The following is a 26,877-nucleotide window of genomic DNA, read 5'->3' as shown; positions in this document are numbered from 1 at the left end:
ATTAAGAGCCAATTTAGATACAGTGTGGTTGTAGAAGGGAGTTGTACCAGAAGCTAGGAAAACAAACACCTAATTCTTCAGAAATTGCCTCTCTGTTTTGAATAATGGCTGTGGCTAGTTATTTCTGGTCTAACTTTTTGGTTTGCTAATGTCAAGAATGGTGTGCTGCTGCGAACTGTCTTGGATCCTGTTACTGGCGATCTTTCTGATACCAGGACCAGATACCTTGGCTCACGGCCTGTGAAACTCTTCCGAGTCCGAATGCAAGGTCAAGAGGCGGTAAGTGAGGCGAGCTCTCAAGAGGGATGCGGATCCAGTTCCCAGGCGCAGCATCCCGGTTTTCCTTATTGGTGGGCAGGGTGGGGAAGCATCCTTGCAGCACAGCAGGACCCTCTGGGTAAGGGTGGGAAGTAGAATGACTTCACTATGGAGCTGCCTGGCTTGCAGCTTGCTCTTTCACAACCATCCTTGTTCTTGTTGGTATTCCCCTTACTTCTTAGGAAGTTCTGCTGCCCTGCCTTCTTTGAACTAGGATTCTTCTGACCCATAGACTGTGTTTGCAGCTTGTCTGGAAAGCTCTGAGCAGATTCTTGGGTTTAGAGACACTGAAAAACCTCATCTTGCCTGCCTCAGTGTACAGAGACGGAAAGAGCCCCGTGCAGAAATCTTACCCCTTGACTGCTTGATGCAGCGGATGGTCATCTCCTGTGCATGTTGAGAACGGCTCAGCCGGGGGCTGGACAGCTGCCATGCATGGTTCAAGGAAAATATTTGCAGGATTTGGCATAGAGGGAGGAACGTGTTTCATCAGAAGTGCCGTTTCCAGCCCTTCTGATGTGGCACTGGGGACATCAGCCACCCCCTGCTTGACTCATTTTTGGATGACACCTTCAGAGTTGAGAAATGTTGCCGGTCAGCATAGGGGGCTGGATCTGGGAATCTGAGCTCTGCTTTAATGTTACGGTACGCTAGGTGAATCTCTTCAACTTGCTCCTGCCAGTCTGCGAGCTGTAACTGGGAGATGAGGTGCTTTGCAGCTCTAGCAGAGAATGCTTATAGAATAGCTGAGTGCATTTCTACTGTGAGACCAGCCTTGGTTCCTTGTCTCACAATATGGGGAGAAAAACCATACTGCTTATGGCCAGTCGGTGATGGGCTTGGAGTGGCCTGTGAGTGTTTCAATGTAATTCCAGCTTCTGTTGCTCAGACAGAAAGTAAGGTTGCACTGAAATTGATTTAGCCAAATGTGTAAATCTGAACAGTTTAGAAGTCCTTCTGCTTCCTTTGTTTCCCTTAATTTGACTGAAAATAGGCTACTGATTATTTTAAGTAAATTTCACTTAGAGTGCTACAGCATTTGGATTGTGACAAAGCAGTAAATATTTATTTTAAAAGACCTGTTCCTATTAGAACACACTATTGTTTAAAAAAAAAAAAAGAGATATGAAAGTATTTGTTGATCTTGGCTTTTACAGATAACAGTTTTTATTGCGCCTCAGTTTGAGTATTTGTTGTGCTGATAGTGCTTTAAAGTTCCTCTTTGAGCCGTACACAATTTCCAGATAAAACTGTCTCTTGAAAGCAAGCAGTATCTCTGAAGGTATGCTCTGAGTTGGGTGGAGTCCACCCGCAAGAATTCAGTTGTTCTAGCGGCTGGGAGTCCGGCACCGTACATCCATTCATACTGCAAGGAGTGGGCTTGCCTCCATCCCCAGGCCTAATAAATTTGTTGTCTGTCTTTCGCAGGTGCTGGCCATGTCAAGCCGTTCCTGGCTCAGTTATTCCTATCAGTCACGATTCCACCTGACTCCCCTGTCTTATGAGACACTGGAGTTTGCGTCTGGTTTTGCTTCGGAGCAGTGCCCAGAGGGCATTGTAGCCATCTCCACAAACACACTGAGGTAGGAACTGATGGGGGAAAACGAATACTTCTAGGCCAGGGTGCTGGGCAGAGGGACGGGTGGTGAATTCTCACTAGACATTCAAAAGTAAAGAGGTAAAGTGACTTACCTTAAGAATTAAGGGTTTTTTTGAGGTTATTTGATTATGGATAATGATTCGATAGAAACGGTTGGATGGATTTCAGAAAACAAATGGAATACAAGGATAGTTATGCTGTCAAAAAGAAACTGGGTGCACTTCTGATTTGTATTTTCTAGCTTTTTTAAATAGCAAATGTAATTCAAGTTATCCTTAAATTCTCTGATCCTTAGAGAGGAGGGAAGCTTTTAATAAATGTGAACTTGTTGTGTTTTAGGATCTTGTGGTTTGTGATCTGAATTTGCTACTTTGCAGAAAATAAGCCACATGATTTAAGAAATCGGAGACATGACAGGGGTGTATTTGTTGCCTTTTTAAAGATCAGCTTAGATATTGAAAACATAAATGAAAATAATAGGGGAACACAAATTCAGGAGCTCTGCTTTATGCACTTGAACAGGCACTTTTTTCATATCTGTCCTCATTGAGATATTACAGCATTCACTGCTTTTAAAGGAGTCATTCTTTCTGCAGAGACTTGTGGTTTTTAGTCCCCAAATGCCAGAAGAACTGGCATTTCAGCTGGCAAGTCACAGGAAGAAAGACTTGGCATTGCATTTTTCATACTCTTTTAACTAAAGTGCCTCTGAGAAGCATTTGATTACATGTCAAAGTCTGTGTCACGTTTAGATTCAGATGATGTGTTCCCCAAATATGCACTGTTCCTCTTCCGTGTGCTCTTTGTTGCTCTCGGGATAGACTTGCTTCAGCACCATAGAAGCCTGTCCAAAAGGGACAGGCACTCGGAACGCACCCTGAGACAGTGGAGCCCTCAAGTCAAGGACCCTGCGCTGCAGAGCACACCTGTCCCACGGCATAAGCTCCCATTCAGGGTGCTAGTTTTGCCCTCCTCTCTGGAGCCGTTTGCTAGTTGCCGTCTGGCCCAAGAAAGGCGCTGCTTATCTCCAGCACTAGCCAGTTTCACAGACGTAAAGCTCAACTCCAGTCTTGTTCTCTTGGACAGTTGCTTTTGGTCCTTATTTAACACGTCACATCTTTGTCCCCTAGGATTTTGGCACTGGAGAAGCTGGGGGCAGTCTTCAACCAGGTTGCCTTCCCGTTGCAGTACACACCCCGAAAATTTGTCATTCACCCAGAAAGCAACAACCTGATCATCATTGAGACAGACCACAACGCGTACACTGAGGCCACCAAGGCACAAAGGAAGCAGCAAATGGCTGAGGTAGTTGGGGTGGGGGACAGGTACACACATCCATTCCCCAGAGGTGACTTCTGCAGCTGGAAATCCTCCCTGCTTACTAGTTCCCAGCTGCTGTTGGCTGCAAGTTTTTGTGCCCTGTGTGAACACGAGGGCTGAAGGGAGTGAAGATCTGCCTCGAAACACAAATTTCAGCACATACACTACTTCCCAATGCTTCTTTTTTCAAACATTATTATGGCAGGCTTTAAGAACCACGTATTGCAGGACAATCCTGCTTGTGTAAGACCATTCTCTGGGTTTTCTGTGACTGTTTGAAGATGTTTGGATTTCAGTGTGTTACTTTTTTCTCAATGTTGTTTCCAGAGTTGCGGATTTGGGGAAATAGCTCCCCAGGTAACTGCCCTTTGGGCAGGGCAGAGCTGACAGTGCTGTGCTCTGAGCTGCAGAACTCCCTTGGGAATAAGCTCAGGGTGGGTGGAAGCTTTAGGATTTGGTGACTTTTACGTGTTCGCAGGCAGTATCTTGCCCTGGAATACCTGGACTTAAGGGAGGGAGGGGAGGGGGCTATATTTTACGCAGAGCGTCAGCATGTCTGGAAAGGAAATCCACTGAGCTGTTCTTTTCTCCTGTCCTTTAATGTGCCCTAGGAAATGGTGGAGGCTGCGGGTGAAGATGAGAGGGAGTTGGCTGCAGAGATGGCTGCAGCCTTTCTGAACGAGAACCTTCCTGAGTCCATCTTTGGTGCTCCCAAGGCTGGGAATGGGCAGTGGGCCTCTGTTATCAGGGTGATGAACCCCATCCAGGGAAATACATTAGATCTGGTCCAGCTAGAGCAGAACGAAGCTGCCTTCAGGTAAGAAGCAGCCAGATGCAGCAAGACTCTCTGCTTGTGATGAGTCTTAACGTGTTTTTTTTTCCTTCTTTTGCTCAGCTGGTACTGAGTTGAAATCCAGATGCAGCACATTATCAAGAGACTGGCTTGAAATTCCAGAAGTGATTGCCACGTGCTTAAAGCTTTTGTCTTGCCTTTCCTTCCCTTCCCACCCCAATCTGTCTGCATGTGACACTAAAAGCTGGTGCTCCAGATGTGTTTGCTGGACCCCAGTGCTTAAAGAACAACACGGGGATGTAAATGACAGATAAGAGAGCCGGGAACAAGAGAATGTGCTGCTATCTCCCACTTCCCCTTTATCATCCAGATAAATTGAGCATAGATTAAATGGAAAGGAAGTGTTAGAGGGACTGGAGGGGAAGACCAACACAATAACCATGAAGAACAGTGAGTGCTTCAGCAGGTGAAGTGGAGTTAGGTCATGCTAGTCCAAAAGGCTGACTCTGTCTTGTTTTGTCCAAGATTCCCAACCTGGCTGAGCTAGGCACCGGGCAGGAAATAACACTGGAAGATGAGGAAAGTTATATGTACATGTCAAAATTGGAACAGCCTTTGAAAAACAGCTTCTAGTGGAGCTTTGCACATTGCTAGGCCGTGTCCAGCCTGTGAAAGCGTAAAACCAATGCTTTGGGCATATGTGACAGCTGGGGCACATCTTTTTATATGGGGAGTGTGAAAGAATGAAGGAATCTGCATTCAACGTTTTTGCAGGGAGGAAAACTGACCTCTGAAAATGAAATGTCAGTGTTGAAAGGGTGGGCGCCCAAATCTCTGCCTGGCTAGTTGTGCTGTTGGGGAATCCAGTCCGTATGTGCAGCGTTGGTTTGTGTCGTGATCACACTGATCTCCTGGCATGTCTTATCATCCCCAGCGTGGCTGTGTGCCGGTTCTCCAATACTGGTGACGAGTGGTACGTGCTGGTGGGAGTTGCCAAGGACCTGATTCTGAACCCACGCTCGGTTGCTGGGGGATTTGTCTACACGTACAAGCTGGTGAATAGTGGTGAGAAGCTGGAGTTTCTGCACAAGGTGAGAGGGATGAAGAGGCCTGTTTGGGTGACGGGGTCATTTACAGGCAGTATTGGAATAGCTGTTATTTCACCCTGAATGCTGTAGTGCTATTGCAGTACTTAATGAATCCTGGGCAAGATCATCATGCTGATGTTACACACTGGAAGCAGCCTCAGAGAAAATAAACCGCCTCCTCCAAAATCACTTGGGACATCTTTTGCAGAGCTGAGAATTGAACACAGATCTCCCGAGAGTCTCAGTCCTTTGCCTTAGCTGTAGTCTTATCCATCTAATTGGGTAAATGGGAAAGGAGCAGTGTTTTTTATGCCCCCGGTAGGGAGGGGAGGGAGACAGCTCTGTTTCTTTTTTGGAATATGAGCTCAGAGAGCTGCTCTGAGCACTTGTTTACAAAGCAAATTCATACATGGGTCACTTGAGCCCTGGTGCTAAGACTCTCAGTCCTTGGCTGGCCACATGAACCTGGTGTGAGCTGTCATCTTTCCTCTGATGCTGTTTTGGTTGCGTGTAGAAATGATTAGTCACCTAGTGACCAACTTGCTTGACAGGTCTCTGGGGCTTTAGCGAGGTTTCAGCAGAACTCCATTAAAACAAAATTCTGTTGTTCTTCCACGTGCTTCCAGCATGGCCGAGATCTGAGCAGATGAGCACGTGGAAAGGAATCTTGTGGATTATTCACTTCCTACGGTCCTGATGCAATGAGTGGGTTCTGTCCTGGACCAGGGCCTTTTCTGGTGCCACTGAACACCCACTTGGAAGTTGACAGAGCTGATGATGTGAAGTAACTTCTGTTAGCCAGTGCAACCAAGCTGGGAACGTTGTAGCTGGAAGCTCTCTACATGATCCCGGTCTCTGCTGCGGCTGATCCTTTTGGGTTGATTAGTGGTGGGCGATTTTTCAGCCCTGCCTGAGTTACTGGAATTGTAGGCATACTGTAATTGTTCAGATGTAACGCTTCTTCAGTGGCAGCTTCAGAGCATCTGTGGCAGATGGCTGAATTAGATTCATGCCTTTGTTTTAAAAACAGGCAATCTGGATGGATTTAGGCAAAGCATAAAATCTTTCTGCTGGGGATAAAGCAAAACTAAGAACCAAGGCAACAAGATCCTTGCCTGCCTTTGCCGCCTGCCCAGCGTGGGGTTCTTACAGCAGTCCTGCACTTCAGTTAAGGTGCACTGCCAGCCGTGTGCTGTTTGTGTAGTACCCAGAGCTCTGTTAGCACCACGTGTGGTAGTGCTGCTGTTGAAAGGCCTACAGAGGACTGACCTTTTGCCCCTCCTGTAGAAAAAGATTGTGATTAGCCTTTTGTGTTGAAAGCATTGGCACAGGCCCACGAGCTTCAACCGAACCATTAGCTGAATCCATTCTGAAACTTGGTGTGAGGTTTGCTCTGTTAATGGAGGTCTCACAGTCGTCGTCTTCCCTCTCTAGACCCCTGTGGAGGAGGTTCCTGCAGCCATTGCTCCATTCCAAGGTAGAGTCTTAATTGGAGTTGGAAAGCTGTTGCGCGTTTACGACCTGGGCAAGAAGAAACTGCTTCGGAAGTGTGAGAATAAGGTACTGGCTTTTGTTCGTGACCGGGGCTCTTAACTTGGAGCGAGTGACGCTTTGCAGCAGGAGTGAAACAAGGGTTTAGCTGCTACTCCAGTGTCTGCGCACTTGGACTCCAGAGCTGGGTCTGTACGTTGCTGGTGTGCGCTGGGCGCGTGCGTCTAGAGCAGTGTTGGCAGCTCTGGCTGGACTGGGCTGTTGTGCTGCCCCGCTGCACCCCGAGCACACGTCTCTCTCCCATCACCATTCAGGTAGTAATGCTGCAGGTTCCTCTTTGTACCAGCTCAACGCGGGCTGTTAATGGATGCGTGCAGGAGTTTCACAAGCCTGTACAAGACCTTCGGCCACCTGCTGCCAATGTGAGAGGTCTTACCCAGATACAAAACAACTGCTGGAAATGTTTCCTTAGGTTAAGTGATCAGCAGGCTGGGGACAGAAGTTGGAGGATGCATATGGGCACCTCTTCAGATCCCCAGAATCTTGAAAAGGGGATTTTCTCCTTGAAGTAGATGATCCTTCTTGCTCGGCATCTCTGGTACTTTAGGAGATAAATTGTAGAGCATCGTTTTTTAATTCTTAATTGCCTGCTCCTCCCTCTCTCATGCAAGCTGCAGAACCTGTGCCGGTTGCTCATTACTGCACAAAGGAACTCCAGCAAGCTCACAGGCAGACTGGGAACTTGTAGGGGAACGTTTTTTTTTGTTTGGTGGTTTTCGGTGTGGTGTTTCTGCCCCGCCACCCCTCTCAAATATGACTCACATGAAAAATTGAAGCTTTCCTTCTTGGGTCTTTCATGACCGCAGTAGTGAGGGGACGCTGAAGCAACGCCTGCTTACAGGAGTGTCCCTGCCATCTCAGTTCGTAGGCTCACCAGCAGTGCTTGTTCTCTGGACGTTGCTCGTATTCAGCAAGCCGAGAATGATGCGTGGTGGGTGTTAGGTTGCAAGGCCCTGTATTGATGGTGTATTTAGATTGGGGCTGTAGCATGCCAGAAATGAAAAGTAGTTTTGGAGGGGATGATGGGAAATGGGGAGTGAGCCGTAGTTCACAGGGGGAAATAGTGTTTCGGCTGGAGTAGGGTAGAGTTAATGGGTTATGCTTTGCCATTTGAAGCACTCAGGTTTTGTCCTTTCTCCCTCAAAAGCACATTGCCAACTACATCTGTGGGATCCAAACCATTGGGCACAGAGTAATTGTTTCAGATGTTCAGGAGAGTTTCATCTGGGTGCGCTACAAAAGGAATGAGAACCAGCTCATCATCTTTGCTGATGACACTTATCCCCGGTGGGTCACTACAGCAACTCTCCTGGATTATGACACTGTGGCTGGAGCAGACAAGTTTGGCAACATCTGCGTGGTGAGTGTGCCTCGAAGAAGTCAGGGCTTTTTGGAAACGACATATTTTTCCTTAAAACATCCATGATTCGTCTTAAAAGAATGAGAATCTGCTTAGCTAGAGACAACGCCCTGTACCATTCACTTGTTTTTACGGGGGGACTAGCTGTCGTCATAGCGGAAGGCTGCAGTTTATCAGTTTGTTCATTAAAGCAAACAAGTTAAAGCATCAGCAGGTCAAAAACCATATTTCTGAAGCATTCAATAACTTGTGCTGAAACTGCCTCCAAATTGGCTGTGAGTAAGCCTTGAAGTGAAGCTTGTGACTGTGAAAGGGCCCATAAGAACTTGCATCGGGGTTATCACTCTTTCTTTCCCTGGCTAAACCTCATCGCTGGCATTTAGCTTTCTCTGTCACTTCCTCTCGAAAGCTGGCTTTGTCAGTGCTGACACTTCCCCACTTGGCTGGATTTCAGCAGGGGAGGAGGAAAGAATAGATGGTCTTTCTGCCAGAGCTTTGATCTCTTTCTGAAGCGTGCTCGGGTGCTTTGGAGTGCAGAGTTCAACAAGTGTCAGACACTGCGCTTGCAGGATTTGGCCGATGCACACAAATAAATCCTCTTAGGTTTTCCTGCCCCACATCCATCAAACTGTTTCCTTAGCGGGAACCACCTTCAAACCATTTTGACTGTACCTCCCAGGATGATCTGCAAGTGCCAGGCCAGGCAGAGGCCGGTCATGAGGTCCCGCCCATGTTTTCGAGTGATAGGCCATCGATCTTGACAACATAGTTATTTAACTCTAAAGGCCGTGTTGGAGGGGCAAATGGACGATTTTGCTGTAAGTGTAAAGTGATTCTTGTGGAGTCCACAAAAGCAGCCTTTCAAAGACCACAAGGATTCTCCAGAGATAATGTGCTGCTTCTCTGTGGCGCGTTGACTCTTTTTTTCCTCTTTCAACGCAGGTGAGATTGCCTCCCAACACCAATGATGAGGTAGATGAGGATCCTACAGGCAACAAAGCTCTCTGGGACAGGGGGCTTCTTAACGGAGCATCGCAGAAGGTAATGCTTCATGGGAAGCACATGGTTATTTTGGGAAAAGAATACACTGCTTTTCTATGAAGTCCTCTGCAGTGCTGTCCAGGAGATGTATTGGTGGTTCTGCTTCTACACATCTACTGTGCTGTGGGTGATCGGTTTTCACTGTCACTGGGAGCCAAATTCAGTTTCTGAAATCACGGCCAATGCCTATTCAGTGATGTTTGATTGAAGCAGCATGCTCGTTTTCTTTTCCTGCTTTCCCTCATTACTTGCATCCGTTTGTCCAGCTCAGGAGGGTAATTCAGCGGCATGCTGAGTTTTGCCATCTGGTCACAGGTGGAAGGCACTTCCTCTTTAGAAAGGTGTTTCAGAACTAGCAGGTGGCCGAATTTATTCTGCTTTCCTCTCTCAAGCCTTTTGATGCTTTTATATAAGCTAAAGAAAATAACATGCTTCTGTGCTTGACTTCCAGGCTGAAGTGATTATGAATTACCACGTGGGAGAGACAGTGCTTTCCTTACAGAAGACCACACTGATTCCAGGAGGCTCTGAATCTCTTGTCTATACCACCTTATCGGGGGGGATAGGAATCTTAGTCCCGTTCACTTCCCATGAGGTAAGCAAGCCCCATCATTATGCAGAGTTGCCGCTTTTCTGTGCGCTCATCCCCAGCCGGTGTATTAATGTGCTGCACCCCTTGTGGGTAACTCTAGGGCTCTGCAGTGCGTGAAAACATGGGCTGCAGGAGAGCCTGTGGCTGTGGGATGGGCTCCGATGCAAAGGGGAAGAGAAGGAGCTTGTTAACTCCTCCTCCTGCATTGGATCTGTGAAGAGTTGAGAGCTTTTCTTGTTGCACTGCTATTCCAATTCTGCTCGTGCTCCAGAGGAGCTCTTGGGTGAGTTAGTGTCTATGAGGAGGGATCCTTCGCCATGCTTTGGTTAGCCTGTAAGCTCTATCTGATGCTTCAAGTCCTGAAGATGGTGTTCTCCTCTCCGTTTGCTGTGGCCTCCTGGAGCAGCGGATGCCAAGACACTCGCTCTTTGAGCTGTACCTCCGAGCTGCACAGCTGCTGCGTGCTCCCGTTCCTGGGAGGCTGATCCTGGCCAAGGTGGCACAGTTGGCTGCTTAGCCAGTGAAGGAGGTGGCCGTGACCTTGGCTGCTGTGTGCAGGGCCGCTCTAGCAGAACCTGGTAACGGCAGTGTTTCAGCCAGCGCAGGAGCACCTGGCTGATGGGTGTCATCTTGCCTTGCCAGTGGCACTGACGTGTAGCAAACTGTTCTCTTATTCTCCCCAGGATCACGACTTCTTCCAGCATGTGGAAATGCACTTAAGGTCTGAGCACCCTCCTCTTTGTGGACGAGACCACCTCAGTTTCCGCTCCTACTACTTCCCGGTGAAGGTAGGTCCAAGTGTTTAGGATCAGCTGGTCATGGGGTGCAGAGACTTGCTCTGGGACACGGAACTGCTTCGAGGCCTGGCAGAAGCAAGTCACGGTTGCTGTTCAGTGGGGAAAGCTGGGGCAATGCGAACCACAGCTGGTGTAGTGACTGTGGCCGGAACTGAAGCGAGCTCCTGAATAGCACTCTGTAAGGAGAGCAGTACTTGGCACTTAATACCGTGTCTGTTTTGGTTTCTTAACCCTTGTAATAAGCCTTCTGAGGGTTGGTCTTGAGGCCCAAGCCCAGAGGTGGTGCTGCTGCACTTCTCTACTTGCCACAGCATCTCCTTTTTCCACCAGGAGAAGCAGCATTACGTAGCTGTTTGTGTGGCTAGGTCAAACTGGGTGTTGCCTGGGGGATATATTTTTTCTGCCACCATTGAAAAGGGAAATCTCATAAGAAACGGCTGTTCCTGCCTATTTCTCCTTTTGAGGAACTGTGTTTGAAGGTGTCGATGGTTAAATGCTGTGACCAGAAGGGTGCAAAGTACTGGACCAGAGTAACTATATGATAACTGCTACCAGAGTAACGTATGTGGTATCAGTCAGAAAACTGTCCCAGCAGCTGAAGCTGTCCAAGCGCAGAAGGTGTTCTTGTTCTCGATGAGCTTGAGGCTGATCTGCAGCATGCACAATCTCAAAGATGTCTCCCACCTGCCTGAAGATGCCTTTCAGTCATCTTTTACAGCCTCCCCCAGCCTTCCCAGCACAGCGCTTGGACCCAAGTCGGATCCGTCTTCCCTTCCCTTGTGTGATTCTTTAGCTGCACCCAGGCTTTTTGGGTTTCTCTTTCATTAATCAAGCTGGCCAGTAATTAATTTGATGCTAACTGCTGCTATTCAGCAGATGAGGTCACCAAGCATGGTCTTGTTTCCCGGACAGGATTAAGAAGCTCCTGGGAACAAACTGTTTGTTGCCATTTTTCCCCGTTTAGGCAGGGTTCAGTGCCTCTGTGTTGTGTCAATTCAATGCTCTCCTCCTTGCCGCTCCAGAATGTGATCGATGGGGACCTGTGTGAGCAGTTCAACTCCATGGAGCCGAACAAACAGAAGAATGTGGCCGAAGAGCTGGACCGGACCCCACCCGAGGTGTCCAAGAAGCTGGAAGACATCCGCACGCGCTACGCTTTCTGAGCGGCAGCTGGCGGGAGCAGAGCTTCTCGCTGGGCTCCTATGGACGCTCTTCCAAGCACAGTTGGGAGGAGGAATGTGTGCTTTTTTTCCCTTTTTAAATATTGGTTTGCTCCTCTTGGTTTATGTTTCAAAGTAATGTGACTCCAGTAAATGCAGTATCAGATATTAGGTCTCCCGACACATCCCGCTGCTTATGTGAAGGCTCCTGACGTTCTGGCTTCCACCCAAGGAAGGGCACAGGCTGACTGACCCTCAGCCCCATCTCCTTGGCCCCCTTCTCCCTTCAGGATGAGGGAGCCTGAGGGTGTCTTGTGCTGGCCTTGCAGAAGGCCCTGTAGCGCAGATTCAGCTGAGCCTTTGTAAGATCGAGTGGGTTTTGCAATTTCCCAGCTTTTTGGTAAAGGAGACAGCTGTGGCGTGACTCAGGATTACCAGGCTCCTTTTAGTAGTCGGTGGCGAGAAGCTCTGGGCTTCCACCAGCCCTGGGAGCAGCCGGTGGGAAGCCTGGCTGTGTGGAGGGCATAACTGTCACACTTGTCTTGAACATTTCCTTCTGAATTGCAAGGGGTTTTTGGACTCACCATTTCTGTTTTCCCTGTAAATAGAGTTTTGTACAATGTTGACTCTCTTGGGGGTGGGGAAGAGCGAGGCCTGAGTCTGGGACTTGATTTGTTTCATAATAACTTTGGCAAGAGCGGTGTCTCCAAGCTGTGACTGTGAGCAGCACATGAAGAATAAAAGCCTGGTTTTTTTAACTACCCTGACTCTGGGGCTCCTCTCCTTCGCAGCAGCTGTTGCTGACCTGGCGGGAGCAGCAGGGGCGCAGGACGAGTACAGAAACGTGCACACCCTCGACCCCGCGCCCTGCGTGGACGTGGAGCCGTGCTGCGGCCCTGCAGGTGTTGGCCTGCAAGCCCCTCTCCGCCCTCCTCCCCTGCCCGCTCTGCCTGGAGCTGGCCCCGAGCCCGGCAGCGCGTCCTGCAGCCAGAGCTGCCGCTCTCCAGCGCCGGGACGCACGCAAAGCGGGGTGCGTGGAGAAAGGCTGGGAGGGAAGGGTCTTTCCCCCAGCTACTGTTTCTGCAGTGCATGGCTGCCGCTAAAGGCTCCTTCTCTTGCCCTGCAAAGCAGCTGCAACTCTGGGAGGAGCAGCGGCTGGGGGAAGGTGTTTCTGCCTGCGAAGGGTCGCAGCCAGAGCGCGGCCATGCAGCAGGTGCTTCCCGGTCTTGCCTCCCCATCTCGGCTCTGGTCCCTGGCTTGCTCCTGTGAGTAGGTCTGTCTCTGCAGAGCCGAAGGCCTCCCTCGATGCGTGGCATCCCACGGAGGGGCCTGGCCCCCTCCCCAGCCAGCGCTGCTGCCTGCCCAGGGCTTGCACTCGCATCGAACAGCCTCCGCGTTCCTCCTCTGCTGCGTGGGGTGAGGGTGAACGCGCGCCCTCCTCGCCGCTCTCCCACTTCGGCTTGTTGCTGCGGGACCGTGTTGGCAGGAGCTTAACCCAGGGCTGCACCCTTGGGCTGCGATGTGGCACCCGGCCACCGCTGCTGGCCCCACCCGTCCTCTCCTGGGGGTAAAGGGCTTTGTGCTCCCTTCCTGCACCTTACCGGGGACGGCTGCCCCAGGAGAGCGGTAAATACACGAGCTGAAGGCGGGGGGGTCCAGCCTGTGGCTTGTCACGGACACGGGGCGCCCACCCAGTGCTCCCGGCATTCCCCATCCCCTCGTCCTCCCCCACGGTGTGACGCCTGCTCCGGATCGGGGAGCGCTTCCAGGAGGGCCCCAGCAGAACTTGGCATTCCGTGTGTCATTAGTCCTCTGGGTGAAATCACACCCGGGGGGGCTCGGTGTTCCCAAACTGGTTCCCAGCGCAAGGTTTTGCTTTCTTGGCCGGGCCTGTGTGAATAACCTGTCTCCAGCGCAAGGCAAAGCCTGGGAGGGGCTGAGCCCCAGCCTGGAGGAGCAGCTGGGCTGTGCTGGGAGCTGGCCGAGCCCCCACACCCCCTTTGCCTGTGGGGCTCCAAGCTGGGGCCCCACCAGCCTCCCTGGGGAGAGGGGGGTTTCTCCCAGCAAGGGGTCTCCCCGGGTCCCTGCAGCTGCAGGGTGCCGGGCTCCTGCTGCCGTCTGGGAGCAAAGCTGCCGGGGCCGGTGCCACGCACCGGGGGCTGTTTGCCTTGGGCTCGCACCAGCGGTGATTTCCAGCCCGGCGCAGCCAAGGAGGGCAAACCGCCTCCAGCACCGTGCTGCGCAGCTCCGCGCTTTCCCTTCTCTTCCTCGCCCCATCCCGGCTGCCAAGCTGATGACTACGTGGGCAGGGAATGCTATTAAATGGCTTCCTCTAACGCCTGCAGCAGATGCGGGCAAAATCCCTGCGGACACCTGGGTGAGAAGCTGGACCAGCTCTTTCCATGCTCGGAGCTGAGCATCTTGCCCGGAGCTGGGAGGGAGGCGAGAGCTGTGCCCAGGAGCTGGCTGGGGCCGGGGGGAAGCTTGGCAGGAGAGCGGCCATGGCCCTGACTCCATGCCAGGGGAATCCCAGCGCGCTCTCCTCGCATGCAGAAGCGCATTCCTTCCCACGCGTTTCCCTGGGAGCGCTGACCCGCTCTTTGATAGCTGGTTTCTCTCGCCGACCCCTCGGACGCCCGGCAGCCTGGAGCACAGAGGGAGCCAGCTCTCCCAAGGGGCTTTTTGGGGTGGCGGGGGGAGGACAGTGTCCTGCCCCCTGCTCCTGGCGGGGGTTCAGCCCCGAAATGTTCTGAGAAGGCAGCGGGGGCTTGGGCCAGAGGGAGCGGGCGTCCTGCTGGCCTGGGGACAGCCAGGGATCCCCCAGCCCCTCTGAGATGGCTCTGGGCAGCCTCCCCTGCCCGCAGCGCGGCCCTCGCACAGGCGCGTGCCGGGAAACGCCGGGCTGACGCCCGCTTTGAGTGCCCCGAAACGCGCCCGTGGGTGCCCAGCCTGGCGAGCACCCTGGGACACCCAACCAGGGGAGCCCAGCGCCCTGGGGGTGCTGGTGCTGGCGGAGCAGAGCACCCCGGGGTGCCTGGGGGTGTGCAGCGTGGTTAGCCAAGCACCCTGGGGAGCATGTGGGCACCCAGCTGGATTGGGGGAGCACCCTGGGGGCACGCTGCAGGGCTGACCCAGCACCCTGAGGGGGCATGCAGCGTGGTTAGCCGAGCACCCCGGGGACACCCAGCTGGGGCAGCCAAGCACCTGGGGAGCATCTCACTGGGGTAGCCAAGCACCCCAAGGAGCAGGGAGGGACCCAGGAGGGTTAGCTGAGCACCCTGGGGACACCCAGCTGGGCTAGCTGAGCACCCCGGGGACCCCTGGCTGGGCTAGCTGAGCACCCTGGGGACTCCCAGCCGGGGCAGCCAAGCACCTCAGGGACACCCAGCCCAGGCTAGCTGCGCACCCTAGGGACACTCAGACCAGGTAAGCTGAGCACCCTGGGGACACCCATCTGGGTTAGCTGAGCACCCTGGGGACACTCAGACCAGGTAAGCTGAGCACCCTGGGGACACCCATCTGGGTTAGCTGAGCACCCTGGGGACACTCAGACCAGGTAAGTTGAGCACCCTGGGGTCACCCACCTGGGCTAGCCGAGCACCCCGGGGACACCCATCCGGGGCAGCCAAGCACCCTGGGGACACCCGATTGGGCTATCTGTGCACCCTGGGGACACCCACCCGGGTTAGCTGCCCACCCCGGGGACACCCGGCCGGGGCAACCGAGCACCCGCGGCAGGGCGGGGGCGGGCGGGTCCCCGCCGGGCCGGGCCGGGCCGGGCCGTGCGGGGCGGTCGCTCGGTCCCCGCTCCCCGCCCGTCCCCCGGCAGCCGCCCCGCCCGCTCCCCGCGCCGCCGCCCCCCGCCCGCCTGCCGGGAAGCGCGGGCACGGCCCCGCCGCCGCCGCCCGCGGGGAGACGCGTCCGGCGCCCGGCGGCCCCGCGCGCCGCGCCAGGTGGGTCCGCGGGCGCCTCGCGCGTGGGGGCGCGTGGGGGCGGGTCCGCGCGGGGGCGGCCGCGCTGCGGCGGGGGGCTGCGGCTGGTCACGCACGGCCGCGCGTGGGGACACGGCGCGGCCTCTCCTTCCCCCCCCCCCGCCGCGCGTGGGGACACGGTGTGGGGAGACGGCCCGGCTGCGTTTGCATGGGGACATGGCGTGGGGACATGGCACGCAGGTCCATTCACGTGGGGACGTGGTGTGGGGACATGGGACGGCCCCCTTTGCAGGGGGACAAGGCATGGCCCCTTTGCGTGGGGATGCGGCGTGGGGACACGGCGTGGGGACACGGCATGGCCCCCGTGTTGGGACGTGGCGTGGGGACATGGCACGGCTGCCATGCCCTGGGACATGGCGTGGGGACACGGCGTGGCCCCCTTTGCACGGGGACACGGTGTGGGGATGCGGGAGGGGCCCTTCTGCGCCGGGACACGGGCCCTTCTGGCTGTGCCACACCGTGCGGGGACACCACGCACGCCCCTTCGCGTGGGGACATGCTGTGGAGGACACAGCACAGGGACACGCTACGGTCCCCTTCCCGTCAGGTGACAGCGTGGGGACATGGCACAGCCCCCTTCGCATGGGTGTGGGGACACGACACGCCTCCCTCCCCGTGGGGACCCAGTGTGGGATAGGCTGGCCACTTTGCTGGCCACTGGCTCCTTGGCTGTGAGCTCCTGCTGAGGCCGCACAAACTCATTGCTGGGATAACGGTGCCGGGCTGGGCCCCCCCCACCCTGGAAATCCCCCGGGGGCGGTGCCGGGGGAAGCCCTGGCAGCCCTGCCCGGAGTGGGGCACAGGCACCCAGGGCTCCACGGCCACCCATAGCCCTCCAGGGCCACCCGGGGCTCACCTGGGGCCGTCCTTGTCCCGCAGCCCCCGGGGCTCGGAGCGGGTGCCCTCCCTGGGGGCTGCAGCTCGGGCGCCCGCCTGCCCTGGGGCTGCAGCTGGGGCTCTCTCCCCCCAGATCCCCTCTTGCAGGGGGGGTCCCGCACCCCCCGGAGCGCATCCCTGCCGGCACCCTGTGATGGCCCCGGGACCTGCTGCCTCCCCGCAGCCAGCTGGAGAGGAGAAGCCAGCGGGGACGGCCGGAGAGGGGGACTGACCCCCCATCCATGGCAGGGGGCAACCGCCGGGGGCTACCGGAGAGCAGCCCAGTGCCCGGGGCTTGCGCCCGTCCCTCGTCCCCCCGCCGCGTGCACCGCTGCCCAGGAGGCTCCCGGTGAGCCCCGGCCATGTAGGTGCAGCCCGGGGCTCCGCCGACAGCCGCCGTCAACATGCAGCAGGGCTACGCGGCCGTCCTCTGTGAGTACAGCTTGGGGACCCCGGGGGGGTGGGATGGCCTCGGGGGTCACCCCAGTGGGTGTCCCCGGGGGAGGGGGTGTGACACCGCTCGCTTTCGGCTGCCCAGGTGTCCTGACTGTGATGGGGCTGGAGGCTGCTGCGCCGGGCGAATGCGAGCTCACCCGCCTGCTCCAGGACAAGCTGCAATACGAGATGCGCCTGCAGTACATGGTAACCCCCCGTTTTGGAGGGGGGTGAGGGGACATGTGGCATTGCAGGGCCCGGGTTTGCTGTGGGGGGGACATGGGAGGGCAGGGACCGGGTGCTGGCAAGGGGTGGTTTTTTTACTGGGAGCAACTTGTGCCAAACGGTGCCCAGAGCTGCTTCTGCTGGTGCCTCTTTGGGGGTTGACCGCGTCAAAGGGCTTTTCCACCGGTTCCCCGGTGTCACACCGAGGCTGGCAGGGATGTCCCCGTCACTTTGCTGCCAGCCCCTGTCCTCTTCTCCGCCTTTCCAGAAACACTACTTCCCCATTGACTACACGGTCCAGGTCCAGTACGAAGAGGTGCTGAGGCCGTCCAACATCACCCGCCTGGTAAGACGGCGGCAGGGGACAGCCCTGTGATGGGGACACTCCAGGGACCACGGGGGCTGTGTGGGTCTCACCCAGGGCACCCTCTCGCCCGCAGCGCAACAGGATGGTGTCGGAGGCGGCACTGCGGTACCTCTGGTTCCACGTCAGCTCCCAGGCGGTGCTGCAGATCCGCGAGGTGCTGCCGGAGAAACACCCGTCCTGGAAGTACACCCAGGAGCTGTGCCAGCTCTTCGACGCCCTGGGCAAGGAGTACAGCAAGTACCGGCAGGTGGGGAGACCCCGGGGCCCCCCTGGCACCCCAGCCCGGCCGCATGCTCGCGCGCAGCCTTGCACACCCCTTGCATGGGTGCTGCGTGCGCTCGCAGCGTGCAAGCACCCAGTGCCTGTGCCCGCAGACGTGCGTGTTGCGTGCTCACATGGCACACGCACGGATGTGGGGTTGCACAAGCGGTACACGCACCCCCACGGCACACAGATGCGCTGTGAGGACACGCACCCACGGGCGCTCACAGCACCCTCCCCTGTGTGGGTCTTGTGGGAGGGCCGGCGTGGGCAGGATGCTGGGGGGCAGAGGTTGGCACCCGGGGTGCGGGGCCGTGGGGCAGCGCCGGGAGATGCCCCACATCTGGCATTGGTGGTTCAGTGGTAGAATTCTCGCCTGCCACGCGGGAGGCCCGGGTTCGATTCCCGGCCAATGCAACCTGACTTTTTTCTCATGCCTCCAACCCCTCCCGGGGGGCCGGCGGGGCTGGGGGGGGGTAGTGGAAGGGGACCATCACCACCACCGTCATGGGGTGGCAGTGCCATGGCCGGAGGGGGGATCCTGCAGAAGGTGACCCCCGAATTCATCCCTGTTTTCCCGCTGGCAGGACCTTGCTGCAGGTCCTGCCTCTCCTCCCAAGCCTCTGCCACCCCGATGGGGCTGCTGCAGCCCAGAGGCAGCCGGATTTGGGTGCTTGGGGGGGTGTGGGTGTCTGTCACAGCTGGGTCTCCAGGGTGAACCCGAAGTGTGGCTGGGGTGTCCTGTGCTGTGGGGCAGGTTCTGCAGCCCCTCTGAGGAGAGAGCGAGCAAGCTCGGTCTTCTCATCAGAGTGTTAACTCTGAAGGCTAATGACAACTCCCCATTGCTGGAGGGGGTGTCTGAGGCAGCAGGAAGAGGTGCTCGCGTGGCTTGATCCGTGGCATCAGAGGTGTCTGTTGGGGTCCCTCACTGGGGGGGGTCACAGCCGGCGGTGCCTGTCCCTGCTGCTCCCCCCGCCCACTGGGTGCGGGGCCGTTGGACAGGGCCGTGGGGTGCCCCACATCTGGCATTGGTGGTTCAGTGGTAGAATTCTCGCCTGCCACGCGGGAGGCCCGGGTTCGATTCCCGGCCAATGCAGCAGCTGCAGCTTTTGCACCCTGGGGGGACCTTGGGGGCTGCTGGGGGGCCCTTGGCGGGGGCCCAGAGTTGCTCCCTTGGGCACCCCTGGTACTGCTGTCTGCTATGGCTCCTGTGTGGGTGCACAGCCCCCCCCGGGGTGGCACTGCTGCTGGGCAGAGGCAGCGCCCCTTGGTGACTCCCGAGGGCCTGTGGCAGGAGCTGCCTGGGGGCTTGGTGGCAGTGAAGGGCACTGAGTTGGTGGCAGTGAGTGCCCCTGGCTCAGGGACAGTGGAGGACACTGGGTCAGTGGCGGTGAGTCCCTGGTTTGGTGGCAGTGGGTGTCCCCAGTTCGGTGGCAATGAGGGTCCCTGGCCCAGGACAATGGGGGCTGCTTGGGAGTGGGGGGTGCCGCTGCACCCCGGAGGCAGCTACAATTGGGGTGCTGGATGGGGGTGGCCTGTCACAGCTGGGGTTCCAGGGTGGACCCGAAGTGTGGCTGGGTTGTTCTTTTGCCATGGGACAGGTTCTGCAGCCTCTCTGAGGAGAGAGTGAGCTTTGACTGGTCTTCTCATCAGAGTGTTAACTCTGAAGGCTAATGACAACCCCCATTGCTGGAGGGGGTGTCTGAGGCAGCAGGAAGAGGCATTCCCGTGGCATCAGAGGTGTCTGTTGGGGTCTCTCCCTGGGGGGTTCATAGCCGGCAGTGCCTGTCCCCGCTGCTCTCCCCCACTGTGTGCGGGGCCGTGGGGCAGGGCCGTGGGGTGCCCCACATCTGGCATTGGTGGTTCAGTGGTAGAATTCTCGCCTGCCACGCGGGAGGCCCGGGTTCGATTCCCGGCCAATGCAGCAGCTGCAGCTTTTTGCACCCTGGTGTCCTCGGGGGGACCACGGGGGCTGCTGAGAGGACCCCAGAGATTCTCCCCTGGCCACCCCCCCGGCATCTGCATCGCCCCCCCGGGGTGGCATCGCTGGCTGGGGCAGAGTGGAGCCAGCGCCCCTTGGTGACTCCCGAGGGCCTGTGGCAGGAGCTGCCTGGGGGCTTGGTGGCAGTGAGTGTCCATGGCTTGGTGGCAGTGAGTCACCCTGCCTTTCAGTGGCAGTGGGTGTCCCCAGCTCGGTGGCAATGAGGGTCCCTGGCCCAGGACAATGGGGGCTGCTTGGGAGTGGGGGGTGCCGCTGCACCCCGGAGGCAGCTACAATTGGGGTGCTGGATGGGGGTGGCCTGTCACAGCTGGGGTTCCAGGGTGGACCCGAAGTGTGGCTGGGTTGTTCTTTTGCCATGGGACAGGTTCTGCAGCCTCTCTGAGGAGAGAGCGAGGTTTGTCTGGTCTTCTCGTCAGAGTGTTAACTCTGAAGGCTAATGACAACCCCCCTTGCTGGAGGGGGTGTCTGAGGCAGCAGGAAGAGGCGCTCCCGTAGCTTGATCCGCGGTATCAGAGGTGTCTGTTGGGGTCCCTCACCAGGGGGTCACAGCTGGCAGTGCCTGTTCCTGCTGCTCCCCCCCGCTGGTGTGGGGCCGTGGGGCAGGGCCGGGGGGTGCCCCACATCTGGCATTGGTGGTTCAGTGGTAGAATTCTCGCCTGCCACGCGGGAGGCCCGGGTTCGATTCCCGGCCAATGCAGCAGCTGCAGCTTTTTGCACCCTGGTGTCCCCGAGGGGACATCTCGGTGACGCCCGGGTGACCTGTCCCTGCAGACGGACGTGGAGGCGGTGGTGGCCGACCTGGTGAAGCTGGTCCACAGCGCGGGCGCCGAGAGCCGGAGGAAGGCCGTGCGCCCCAAGGCGCTGCTGGACAACTGCCTCAAGGTCATGCGGATGCTCTACGGAGCGCCCTGTGAGTGGGGACCGGGTGGGGACCTTGCGGGACAGAGGTGCCACGTGTGGGGGTCCTGTCCCACCCGCTGACACTTGTCCCCTCTGCCCAGGTCAGTGGGAGTCCACCTAATGCCGCAGAAGACCCCTCGCTCGATGCCTTCTCTTTGCCCTGGGGCCCAGGATGCTGCCTCTGCTCTGCCCCCCCCAGCAGAGCCCTTGGGGTTCCTCAAGGAAGGTGCAAAGGGGGACAAACGCCACCCGCCTCTGGGACCAAACGCCCCCCGCTCCGGGACCCTGGGACTGTGCACGGCCACGGGGTCAGCCCCATCCGAAATGCCAGGCGCCTTCTGCACGGGTGCGGGCAGGGGGACTCGGATGCAGCCCCCCCCCCCATGGGCAGGCAGCTGCTGGGGGGGGACACACGCGGCCCTGCCCTGCCCGCAGCGGGGGCGAGGGCATCGCCCGGTTCCTCTCGGTTTGTATTTTTTCCTCAGCTTTCATTAAACACCAGGTAATTCTCTAGCGCTCAGCGTTGCAGCTCAGCTTCCAACCGGGTCCCGGGAGCCTCCAACCTTACCCGAAATAAAGGACCAGCAGAGAGAACCCCAGCTGCCTCCGCTGCCTCCTCATTTGGGGTGTCAGTGCCCTCCCTCGGCTTTGCGGGGGAGATATTCGCCCTGATAAAGGGACCCCCCCAGAGCTGCTGCCTGCCGAGCCGACTCCATCAGCCCCGGCTGCTTCCCCGGCAAGAAAACATCTGGATTTGTTTGTTGTGCTTGGCGGTGCGGTGCGGGCGGCGGGCGGGGGGGGCTGGGGGCTGGCCGGCTGCCTCCCCCCTTCCCAGCTTAGTTAATTACCTTAATCAGCTATTATAGCCCTTAATTGCTGCATTCCTTGCTGCGGGCTGTTTAGGATTACAAGTCTATGAGAGCGTGCAGGTGAGGCTGTGGGCACTGCAGCACGAGCGGGTGCAATGTCTTCCTCTTCCTCCCCCTCCTCCTCCTCCTCGTCCCCCCTTCACGCCTAGCGATGCTTCGTGTTTACATAAAGCCCACGCAGAGCTCACATAAAGCCCACCATATAAAGCCACTTGGGAAAGGGCTTTAATTCGAGGGACCCCCTCACCCATCCCTGCTGGCTTTAACCAATAGCCCCCGGGTGGTCCAGGGCCCCGCCTGGGGCTGCCCGAGCCCCTGGGGCTGAGCTCCCACCCCCCCATCAAGCGTGGGAACAGTCCCCCCGTGCTCCTCTATCGTGGGAAAGCTGAAGCTGCCCCGGTAAAAATGACCCCGGCCGGGTTTCCCAGAGCATGCCCGCGGCAAACGGCTGGGCTCCCGGCGTGCCGAAGCCCCGTGTTTCCAGCCCAAGTGCCCACTTGAGATGTTGTGACCGTTTTTTTTTTTCCCCGGTCCTTCTTTCAAGGGACAGCTTCAAAAATGTCAACCGAGAGCAGCCACGGAAATGCTCTCACGCCGTGGGGGATCGGAGCCCGTTTGCAGTATCTCGTGATACACCGTGGGACGGGACGGATGCCGGGAGGGTCGGCCCAGGGCGCGGTGCTGAGGTCCCAAAGGACGTCCCTAGGGACACGCTAGGGCTTGGGAGATGCTCCCGCTGTGAAACCCTCAGCTGCTGGAAAAGGAAAAGCCTTTGCTGGCTTTGAACCAGCAGGAAAAAAAAGCCCGACAGCATCCTCGGGACGGGCACGGAAAGGCCGACTGCTTTCGGGGAGGCGGGTTCAGCAGGGTGGGAGCTGGGCTGCGGTGCGGGTGCCCCATGCCCACGGCTTTGGGGCTGTCTGGGGTGCCCCCAGGCCACCAGCCAGCACGGCTTATGGCCGGGGAGTGGGGCCAGATCCAGCCCTGCCCCTTGGGCAGCGTGAGGATGCCCGGGGGGATCCCTCAGCCCCAGGCGATGCCCCGGCAGAGCCTGGCACCGGGATGCAGGACCATGCTTGGAGGATCCTTCCCAACGCGGCATCCCTGGGGCTTCTCACCCCACAGAACCAGAGCGAGCCTGGAAATGGCAATTAATTATCTTTACTGAGCTCGGTGGCCGGGCGCTGCTGTCACCAGGGCAGGCTCTGCCCTCTCCAGTCCCAGAAGGTGCCGTTGCTGGTGGCCGAGAGCCGGGCCAGCAGCCCCAGGACGCCCCGCACGCTCTCCTCCACCGTCACCGGGCCCTGCCGGACTCACGGGGTGAAAAAAATCAGTCAAAGCCCCTTCCCCGCCCCCCCAGCCCCAGCCCCGGGCGCAGGGGGGTGCCAGCTCCGGCCGGGGCAGGTTGGGAGAGGCTGGAGATGCTCTAGCAGCCAAGGGCTGCAGCTTCGCACAAATTAATCATCCCTAATTAGGGTGCTATAACGATGGAGGTTGATTTTACAGTTCCTAATAAAAAAGTGATTCATTTGTGCGCTCCGCAAAGCAGCGCGGGGGTGAGCCCGGCTACGCTGCAAGAGGCTGCTCGGCTCCCACCTCGCCCGCCTCCCCCCGCCCCCGGCACCCTCAGGTGAATCCGGGGTGATGACGGCCCCGGGGTGCTGGGGGTGCTGGGGGTGAGGCAGTTCCCCGGGCGCAGCCCACCCGCCGGAGCCGAGCGCGGGGCCGGGGTGCCCTCTGCCGACAGGCGCTTGGGATGGGAAAGGAAATAAAAAATAAGGAGGAAACGGGTGGTTGGGGGGAGAGGGCGGAGTTGGCTGCGGTGGTGCAGGAAGGTGGGGGGGCTGCGGGAGGGGATGGCCCTGGGGAGGGATGATGTCCCCTGGGAAAGGACGTCGAGGGACGGGATGGTCTTGGGCAGGGATGCCCCTGGGAAGGGATGCCTGGGGAAGGGATGCCCCAGGGAAGGGATGCCCCCAGGGAAGGGATGCCCCAGGGAAGGGATGCCTGGGGAAGGGATGCCCCTGGGAAGGGATGCTCCTGGGATGGGATGCTCCTGGGAAGGGATGCCCCAGGGAAGGGATGCCCCTGGGAAGGGATGCCCCCAGGGAAGGGATGTTCCTGGGAAGGAATGCCCCTGGGAAGGGATGCCCCTGGGAAGGGATGCTCCAGAGAAGGGATACCCCCTGGGAAGGGATGCTCCAGGGAAGGGATGCCCCCGGGAAGCGATGGCCCAGGAAGGGATGCCTGTGGGACTTTGCCAAGCCAGGGTGGCCGTGCACCTCCCGTCACTCACCGTCCCCCGTCCCAAGGGAGGTGTCACACAGCCGGGGTCCACGGACACACAGAGGATCCCGCTGCCCCCGTACTCCAGGGCCAGGCACTTGGTGAGCATGTTCAGAGCAGCCTGGGGGCACAACAGCCACCGTCACGAGCTGGCAGTGCCACAGCCGGAGGTGCCACCCACAGAAGGTGACCCCCAAATTCCTCCCCGTTCTCCCCACAGCGGTACCTTGCTGCAGCGGTAGCAGACGTCCTGCCTCTCCTCCCAAGCCTCCGCCACCTCGATGGAGCCCAGGATGCTGGAGATGTTGACGATGGCAGCTCTGCTGCAGCTCATCTCACGCTGCCCTTCAGCCTCGGCCGCCTCCTTCAGCAGAGGCAGGAACGCCTGCGGGGGACAGGCGCTCGGGCATCACCCTCCTCTTCCTCCCCCACCCCAGCATTTGGGGCAGGCAGGTGCGTGTGGCCTCACCTGGCTTGTCTGCAGGGGCCCGATGGTGTTGGTGGTGTAGACCAGGGTCATGTTCTCCGCCGTCTCGGTGGCCAGCGTGCTGCGGCGCGTGGTGCCGGTGTTGTTGATCAGGAGGTTGAGGCCGGCGCTTCCCACCTCCTCCCGCACCTTCCCGACCGCTGCCTTGATGCTGTTGGGGTCTGTCACATCTGCAAGGGGACAGGAGGGCTTGGGGATGTGCTGGGGTGGGGGGGGGACCATGTCCCAGGCAAGATGCTGTAGGACATGGTGGGAGGTCACCGAGCATCCTCCTGGTCCCGGCAGTGACCTGGTTGGGCTGAGCCAAACCGAGGGAGCCGCCTGCTTGGGTGGCATTTCCAGGAGCCACCCATGGGTGCCATTAAATCCCAAGAGGCTTCATCCCCTTCCAGCCCCAGCACCTACCTAGAGGCAGGACCACGACGTTGGAGCAGCCCAAAGCCACCTCATTGATGGCCTACAGAGAGAAAGGGGGGTGGCTCAGGCGGAGGGGCTCGGCGGGGGGGGTGGCCCTGCGCCGTGCCGGGGTGGGGAACCGGGCGGCCCCGTGTGCCACGGCCGACAGGTTTGGACAAGCCCCGCTGGGAGAGAGTCAGGGCGAGTCGCTGCGTCTCTGCGCCCGGCGGAGCCCTCGCCGGCTTCAAAGCCCCCGGCAGCGATGTCCCCGGTGGGGGGGGGGCCGCTGCCGGCAACCCCCCCTCCCGACACCCCCCGCCATGCACTTATCTATGCCGAGAGTAGCAAAATAATTAAATATCTATAAATATAGGTACTTTTCCGTGCCCACAGGGTGGGATGCTGATGCTCAAAGCTGGGTGGGGATGGTGGCACCCCCCAGGCTCTGCGTTTCCCAGCCCACCCCGGGGCTGACCCCCCCCCGTCCCCTCCCCAGCACCCCCCTACCTTCCCCTGGGGGTCCAGGCAAGCGGCGAAGAGGTGCCGGGGGGGGCTGGGCTGCTCCAGCAAGCCCTTCAGCAGCCCCAGGCCGAGCCCCCCGTCGCAGCCGGTCAGCAGGACGCTGCCCACGCCGAGCCCCTCCATCCCCACCGCCCGCCGCAGCCGGTTGTGCCGCCCCGGCGAGGTTTGGCAATCCTGCTGGTAATTCGGGTGGCGGCACCGCGGGTGCTGCCGGGATGGGTGGAGGTGGTGGGGTGCACCGCCTGCACCCCCTTTCCCCGAGGGGGTGGGGCAGTGGGATGATCTTCTGCATCCCGGGGTCACCCATCACCTTGACCATGGGGATGTCTCACCCCCCCCGTAGCCCATAGCACCCACCCCCCTGCCAAGCCATGGGCACCCCCAAAAGGGTGACAGGACCTTCTCACTTGTCCCCCATTATTGGGGTGACCCCAGCACATCCAGAGGACCGCAGGCGAGGCTATTAATTACAGTACAACCTTTATTAATACTGGAATCTTCACAGTGCATTCGTTACTTGTAGCAGTGACTATGAAAATCGGGGGCGGGGGGGGGGAAGAGGGGAATTACCATCCAAAAAAAAAAAAAATTAAAAAAAAAAAAAATTCAAAGAAAAAAGGGGATGAAAGAAAGAGAAAGAAACCTGCCGGGGGGGGGGGGGGACGACACCGGGGGAAGCGGCGGCAGAGGCGGGAGCACGGAAGGGAAATAAATTAAAAAAACAAACGAAAAAAAAGGACCAAGTTAACAACAGCACCAGAAAAGTTACTGCGGTTGAAAGACAGGTTGGTGTTTTTGTTGGTTTTTTTTTTTTTCTTTTCCAAGGAATTTTTGTTTTCTGTACAAAATAAGAGAACCCCCCCCCCCGCCCCCCCAACCCCAAACATTTGTCACTTGGCATCAGCGGTTCTGGGCAGGGGAAAGGGGGGGGGGCACTAAGTCGTTATTCCTAAGGGGGGGGGAACGGGGGGGGCTGCGATGCGACAGACAGCGGGGCGGCGGGGGGCTATGTACAGCGGGGGGGCCGGGGGGGTTGTGCTTTCCTCCAGCCACTGGCAGAAATCAGCTGCTTTGTTTTGGGGGGGGGGGCTGGGTGAACCCCCCCCATCCCCCAGATCCCCCCCCCCAGCAGAACCCCGCGCAGGGTCTGCGGGTGCTGGGGGTGGGGTGGGGGGGTTGTGGGGGGGTCCCCAGTGATCCCTGGGGGGGGGGCAAAGACGGGGTTTGGCATCCTCAGCCATCGCGTCCCTGTGTCCCCCCAAATTGGAGGGGACTGTACTGTCCCCCCCACCCTCTCACACGTGCCCCCCCTGCCCCCGCAGCCCCCCCCCGCTGCTCCTGACCCCCGAAATGGGGCTGAGCCGTGCTGGCCCCAAACAGGCAGCTGGGGGGGGGATGGGGACGGGGACGGGGACGGGGACGGGGACGGGGACCCCCCGCCCCTGGTGCTGCTCCTGCCGTGGCCCCGCTGGCACCGTCCCCTCCCGCCGGGGCTGGGGCCACCCGCCTGCGCCCGGGGGAGAGAACAGAGAAACGGAGCAAGGAAAAGAGAGAGGAAACAAGGGAAAGGGAGAGAGGGAAGGAGAGGGGGGAAGGAAAAAAGAAAGAGAGAGAGAAGGAAAGGAGAAAAAGAGGAAAA

The 26,877-nt window shown here is 58.2% G+C and overlaps 3 protein-coding genes and 4 non-coding genes across 9 annotated transcripts in view; 6 read left to right on the top strand and 1 right to left on the bottom strand.

Moving 5' to 3' along the window:
- The window catches only part of SF3B3 (splicing factor 3b subunit 3), a 29,939-nt gene extending 17,558 nt beyond the window's left edge, over positions 1-12,381 (top strand). The window contains exons 16-26 of one of the 3 annotated variants that reach the window (XM_075160947.1): positions 157-279; positions 1,747-1,901; positions 3,049-3,223; positions 3,850-4,055; positions 4,966-5,122; positions 6,554-6,679; positions 7,818-8,030; positions 8,973-9,071; positions 9,523-9,666; positions 10,347-10,451; positions 11,483-12,381. In XM_075160947.1, the coding sequence (XP_075017048.1) occupies positions 157-279; positions 1,747-1,901; positions 3,049-3,223; positions 3,850-4,055; positions 4,966-5,122; positions 6,554-6,679; positions 7,818-8,030; positions 8,973-9,071; positions 9,523-9,666; positions 10,347-10,451; positions 11,483-11,623 (1,644 nt within the window). In that variant the 3' untranslated portion in view covers positions 11,624-12,381. Of the gene's footprint in view, positions 1-156; positions 280-1,746; positions 1,902-3,048; positions 3,224-3,849; positions 4,056-4,965; positions 5,123-6,553; positions 6,680-7,082; positions 7,209-7,281; positions 7,789-7,817; positions 8,031-8,972; positions 9,072-9,522; positions 9,667-10,346; positions 10,452-11,482 lie in introns of those variants that run through there. The other 2 variants (XR_012675335.1, XM_075160948.1) reach the window with 2 other exon arrangements.
- Positions 12,382-15,482: 3,101 nt separating this feature from the next.
- On the top strand, positions 15,483-21,275 carry IL34 (interleukin 34). Its single transcript, XM_075160944.1, has 7 exons — positions 15,483-15,573; positions 16,583-16,920; positions 17,027-17,130; positions 17,417-17,494; positions 17,589-17,762; positions 20,550-20,688; positions 20,780-21,275. The coding sequence occupies exons 2-7, from the start codon at positions 16,893-16,895 to the stop codon at positions 20,797-20,799; spliced, it is 543 nt and encodes a 180-aa protein (XP_075017045.1). The 5' UTR covers positions 15,483-15,573; positions 16,583-16,892; the 3' UTR covers positions 20,800-21,275.
- TRNAG-GCC (transfer RNA glycine (anticodon GCC)) lies at positions 18,123-18,193 on the top strand. Its single transcript has one exon. It is a non-coding gene; the product is annotated as a tRNA-Gly (tRNA).
- On the top strand, positions 18,802-18,872 carry TRNAG-GCC (transfer RNA glycine (anticodon GCC)). The gene has a single exon. It is a non-coding gene; the product is annotated as a tRNA-Gly (tRNA).
- Positions 19,630-19,700, top strand: TRNAG-GCC (transfer RNA glycine (anticodon GCC)). The gene has a single exon. It is a non-coding gene; the product is annotated as a tRNA-Gly (tRNA).
- Positions 20,405-20,475, top strand: TRNAG-GCC (transfer RNA glycine (anticodon GCC)). Its single transcript has one exon. It is a non-coding gene; the product is annotated as a tRNA-Gly (tRNA).
- Positions 21,276-22,737: 1,462 nt separating the features above from the next.
- LOC142087126 (C-signal-like) lies at positions 22,738-25,361 on the bottom strand. The gene is made up of 6 exons (XM_075160943.1): positions 25,224-25,361; positions 24,726-24,777; positions 24,303-24,490; positions 24,060-24,218; positions 23,844-23,954; positions 22,738-22,851 (listed from the first exon to the last, which is right to left on the bottom strand). The coding sequence occupies exons 1-6, from the start codon at positions 25,359-25,361 to the stop codon at positions 22,738-22,740; spliced, it is 762 nt and encodes a 253-aa protein (XP_075017044.1).
- Between the last annotated feature and the right edge of the window lie 1,516 nt (positions 25,362-26,877).

This window comes from Calonectris borealis, chromosome 12, assembly GCF_964195595.1.
Source record: "Calonectris borealis chromosome 12, bCalBor7.hap1.2, whole genome shotgun sequence".
In the NCBI taxonomy this organism is placed as follows: Eukaryota; Metazoa; Chordata; class Aves; order Procellariiformes; family Procellariidae; genus Calonectris; species Calonectris borealis.
The sequence above is the reverse complement of the archived record's forward strand: the minus strand, read 5'-3'. Positions and strand labels throughout refer to the sequence as shown.